This window comes from Anser cygnoides, chromosome 23 (assembly GCF_040182565.1).
Source record: "Anser cygnoides isolate HZ-2024a breed goose chromosome 23, Taihu_goose_T2T_genome, whole genome shotgun sequence".
Classification (NCBI taxonomy): Eukaryota; Metazoa; Chordata; class Aves; order Anseriformes; family Anatidae; genus Anser; species Anser cygnoides.
The window spans coordinates 8,530,752-8,536,164 of record NC_089895.1 but is presented as its reverse complement, the minus strand read 5'-3'; the positions used below and the strand labels follow the sequence as shown (position 1 = coordinate 8,536,164).

Below are 5,413 nucleotides of genomic sequence, written 5' to 3'. Positions count from 1 at the left end.
ACCCGCTGCGGGCCGCGCGCTTACGTAACGGCCGCCGCACGCGGCCCCGCCGCCCCACACACCGCGGCCACGTGCGCCGCGCCCCCCCCGCCCACACAGAGACAGGAGGCGGGAGCGGGTCCAGAGCCACTTTATTGGAGGGGCCGGCGCGCGGCGGGGGCGGCGCCCCGCCCCTCACGCGCCGCCGCACGCGGCCCCCGTGCGCGCGCCAGCCCCGCGGCCACGTGCGGCGCCGCCGCCCCCGGGGCGGCCCCCGGCGGTAGTGCTGGCGGGGCGGCTCCGGGGCTCCGCGTCGTTAAGGCTGGGCGAGAGCGGGAGCCAGAGGCACTTCCGACAAGGCGGGGGCGAGCCCCTCTGAAATGGCACCGAGCGGGGGTAGGCAGGAGAGGAGGATCGAGGAGAAATCCCGGCCCCAACTACAGAGCCTATAACCGATTACAGCATCAGCTGCGGAAGCTTTGAGAACCACATCCTCCTCCCCAGCTCTGTGCTCCCCGTTCACCAAGGCACTGTGCAAGTGGCGGGCTGTGCTTGTTAGTATTTGTATTAGGAGTGTCTTAAGGCAACCAGGTAAAGTTAGCATTTCAGTAATCAGAATAGGTTTGCTTTAAACAGCAGATGGGCTGAAAACACAGCAGGTTTGAATTGGAGAGGCTGAAGACAGACACCTTCAGTGGACTGGAGTTTCTTCCTGTAACTCATGAAAACGCACTCCAGACTATAAAAAGAAGAAAAATTGAACAGTGGACAGTCTCCTTCAGCCCTCTACGATAACAATCTTGTATTTTAAGAATTTAAGATCCTAGAGATAGGTAAAGAGGGATTTAAGAGTTTTCCACATTGGTTTTCCTGCTTTTAGTTTTCCCGTATTCTTGTGCACATTTCTCATCTAGGACTATGTTGCTAATGTTTATTATCATAACAAAAAAACTGCAGTGTTTGTTTCCGTATTACAGCACAAACTTGTTTTGTCCTCTCAAGAAATAGAGAGTACATACTCTAGAATTCAAAACAGAGTCTGAGCTGTATGCTCCCTGGCTTACTATTCTGATCCAGCCTTGGTACCATTTCACCTGGCAGTAGCAAAGTCTCTGCTTGAAAGAAGTCTGCCTAGTATAACAGGACCTATTGCACTGAAAAGGATTCATCTAGCAAGAAACTGGGACAGACGGGACAGTCAAGGGAGGGATATGGTATTTCTCCTTCTGCAATATGCAGCTGTAAAAACAAGGGCATTCATAAGCCAGTGGGGTTCTCAGTTTCACATTGCACAGGTGTGTGAAATTCAGCTATTGGGGCTCTTACAGTGGTCATTTACCACTCACTCCAAGTCAACAATAGTTAAAGTGGTCACTGATATTTTAAATTTACATATACACCTTCATCTCAATATCTCAGCTTTCTTTAAACTTTACTAGTCAGTGAATTAACCCTATCTATTCCAACTGTATAACAAATATCCATTTCAGTGAAACTTACCAATAATGATGATGATGATAAAGAGAACAACAGCTATCAAAATTGCCCACATCTGTGAAGAAAGTCAGACACTTACTATAAGCAGTACAGCAGCATTAACAGGCCTTTAGAGTACAGGAAATCAGCCCTTGCAAAGTACTTTTGCTTTGTGGGGTACATTTAACATTGTAATTAAAACTTTTTCAGTAAACAGTTTTTAATTCACCATTACCACTTAGAGATGGTAAGCTGTATAACACGGGCAAATTGGAGTAGACCAACAAGTTCTTCTCCGCTATGCCTCCATCCACAGCGCGTTTCAGGTGACCATAAAACCAGGAATAACGAACTTAAACATCATTTCTCCTCTTATCCTACACCACATTTTCCATTGTCTTCGTTGCTCACTAATGAGGACTCCAATCTTTGCCAATAGCTACGACTATAGGAGACTGAATGAGCTCCTTCTGCAGTCCAGTGCTTGCTTGCGTATTAACTCAACCTATGCATTTATCACCTTTTTACTCCTGCTCCCCAACGCCTCAGATTGTAGTGTTTCCCTGTGGCCATTACCATCTTTGACGGTGTCTTGTATCAAGCAGCATGGCTGGTAATCCAGCTTTTGGTTGCTTTACCAGAACACTACCATGTTTTAAAACTAGATGCTGTAACAAGTAACACTGGCTGAAGTCCCTGTTACTTCTGCCATTTGAGATGCTGACCGTAATGCTGTTAGTTGTGATACTGAATATTATAAGTGTACAAGCCATGATTACCTTACAGTTCTTCCACCAATACTTTCTTTTCAGCTTGGCTGCGCTGGTCTCAAACTGGGAAGCTCCTGCTTGCAGTGCATCAGCACGGTCATCCAGCTCTGACAGCTTCTGATCGCGTTCCAATACTTTGTCCACATTTACTCTCATGATGTCAACAACCTACATCAGGAAGTTATCAGCTTTATCAATTGCATGCAAAACATGGTGCTCTTAATGTTCTCTAAGGAGTACAAGCTATTGCCTTTTAGGTTATCAAAACAAGACAGACTTAGAAACTTAGACAAGACTCTTGAATTCACCTGCAGCTGGACGTTTGAGTGTCAGTACTGCCAGTTGTGCTGGTATTCCCTTAAACCTGGGAAGTAATTCCTAACTAGCTCCAGAAGGAGCTGAGGCATTTAAATACAATAGTCAACCATATGTCAAAAATATTGTTGGTAACCAGGCTAGCTTTTGGCCTTCCCCAAAGATTCAACATGATACTTGGAGGTGAGCCTTCTTTGCTACTGTAAAGGAGAAAGCTTGGTCTCTGTAAAGATTATCTTTGCTTAAGGCAATCCATCAAGCAGTGAGTTCACAACTTGCATTTGGACACTGGTACCCACTTACCCACTCCAGCTGGATTATTATTTAAGAAGTTTTCAAGAGTTAAAGTGACAAGTATAATAAAGAAAGCTGAATGATACTAAGCTTCACCAGGTTATGTAATAACTATATAACCACTCTGACAAAAATATCTGTTCTAGTTACCAGAGTTTCCTAAGGAAAAGGACTACAATGTTAATAAACTAAACTTTTACCTCATCCACTTGATGTTGAGTCTGCTGAAGTCGACGATTACTGCCAGCAGCCACATTTGAGCTTCCAGGAACACTGGCTGACCTGCAGTAAAGAAAGTCATCAGTATTCTGCTTTTTACAGATTGTTTGTTTTTAAGTTGATATGCATAGAATATACAAGTTACCTGACACTCCTGAAAACAGGAAACTTTGATCCTTAAAATAAACAGGGCAGTTTCCTTTCCTGCTGGACAAGTGATTCTTTAGCAGCTGACTATGGGTGTAAGTCACACTGCATGCCAAATCTCCTGCCAATGAATTGGTTCATGTGCTAAAAGACAGTAGTGACTGGGTAATGCTATAATTTATAATAAAGCACATGACAACTCCAGTAGGGGTTCATAGGGTTCAGATATTCAAGAGGTTGGGCTCAGTGGTGTTCCCCCCGTGCCCCAGCACAAACACTACTCTTCAAAACAGTTTACAAAAAATTAAGTACAGAAACTTAATGGTTGTTCTATTTATGTGCTCTTCTTGTGGTTGCCTTCTCCTGTTCTTTGGAAGAGTTGACATTGAGCAAGAAAAAGCACAAGAAGGAACAGGCACTCAGCATGTACAACAGTTTACCTCTGGTTAGCTTGAAGCTTATAACCTTAGGTTGTACCTTTCTAACCTGGTACAACATTCCACATCTTCATAATTGATGCAACCATCCTTCGTGGTTTCTCATACTATTTTCACAGCTTTAATGACTCTTCATAATTGACGCAACCATCCTTCGTGGTTTCTCATACTATTTTCACAGCTTTAATGACTTTTTATTGTCTATCTTTTAACTACCTGCACTCGTTTTGCTTTTCCATGTTTTCATTTTTTTCTGCATCACATACATGTACGATTGAATGTCACCTGATGTCCAGAAAGCTGAATCTGAATGTTGGCTGTCTTTACACATTTGGACATTGGATTCAAATTTACATTTAAAGGAAACAAACATATGCATACACAAGCACCAAGCCAGGTAGCCTCTGACAAGGCTCAAAAGTAGCCCATGCTCTAATGACAAGGCAACTGCTGTTGGGTTTTGGCATTTCAGTCACCCTTTCACGCTGTTTTAGCGCTAGTCCAAAGCTAAATAGACTCAAAAAAAAGTAAAACTACTTTCTGAGGTTCCAAACACAACAAACCAGTCACTAGAAACTTGTCTCTCTTTTCGTTGGCTGTAAAGGCAATACCTTCCGCGAAGACCCCTCGGGCTGGCAGAACTCCACCTAGCTTGTCGCAAAGAAGCCCGGACAGGACAGGATGCCCCACCCGAGCAGGAGTCTGGCACCCAGCCCGCGCCGCGAGCGCAGCCCAACTTACGCCTGGGCTCGGCCTCCCGCTCGCGGCCCGAAGCGGAGCCGCTCTCGGAAGCCCCCGCCCGCGGGCGGCACCGGCCCAGGAACACCCAGCCGCCACCAGCGACCCGGGCCGGGCCGGGCCGGAAAGGCCGCCGCGCCCTGGGCCTGCTCCCGCCGCCACCCGCCCACCCGACCGGCCGGCCGCCGCCACTCCCGGGCCGCTCCCCAGCTCCCCCGGCCGCGGGGGACCCCGAGGCGCGGCCCAGCGCCCCCCGGCCCGCACTCACATCCTGCCGGCGGGGGCCGCGCCGAGCGCGTCCTGACGGGGCCCAACGGGAACTGCGCGCGGCTCCGGCGGCGTCCGGGAAGTGACGCAGCGGGCGGGGCGGGGCGGGGCCCTGTCTGGGCCCGCCCCTGGGACGGGGCGAGGCGGGGCGCAACGCGCGGGGCGCGGCCGCTGGGGGCCGCGGTGCCGGGTGCTGACGTCGTGATCGGTGACGTCAAGGTGGCCGCCTACTGCCCGCGCGCGTGGCCGTGCGCGTGGCCGTGCGCGTGGCCGTGCGCGTGGCCGTGCCCGGCAGTGTGCGCGCGCTGCCCCCGCGGCCCGCCGTGCGCTCCCCTGGCTGCCCGCGGTTGTGTCCCAGCGCCCGGCCCCGGTCTGCTGACGCCGAGGGGCGATTTCGGGACCCCGCCGTGTGCCGGGGTGGGGGGGGGTGGGGGTCCCTTTTTTAGTGGTAACCGTTCGTGCGCGGCTCAGCCGAAGGCAGGGAAGGTGCTGAGGAGGGAAGCAGGGCGGCCCCATCGGCACGGGGCACCTGACGCCGGCTGCTTGCATCCCGCTGCTGAGGGCAGGACACGCAGCTCCTGCCAGAGTCCGCACCGGGGAGGGTCGGGCTGGGCAGTACAGACAAAACTTTGCAGTGAGGGGGGCCAGCCGCTGACACAGGCTTCCTAGAGAGGTGGCTGATGCCCCGTGCCTGTCAGCGCTTGAGGGGCATTTAGGCAATGCTTTCAGTACCGTGCTTTAACTTCTGGTTAGCCCTGAAGAGGTCAGGCA

The 5,413-nt window shown here is 50.7% G+C and overlaps 1 protein-coding gene across 1 annotated transcript; it reads right to left on the bottom strand.

The window, feature by feature from the left end:
- Positions 1-114: 114 nt before the first annotated feature.
- VAMP3 (vesicle associated membrane protein 3) lies at positions 115-4,822 on the bottom strand. Its single transcript, XM_048067759.2, has 5 exons — positions 4,644-4,822; positions 3,035-3,116; positions 2,235-2,393; positions 1,480-1,531; positions 115-718 (listed from the first exon to the last, which is right to left on the bottom strand). Coding segments are annotated over exons 1-5 (315 nt in total). The 5' UTR covers positions 4,646-4,822; the 3' UTR covers positions 115-698.
- Between the last annotated feature and the right edge of the window lie 591 nt (positions 4,823-5,413).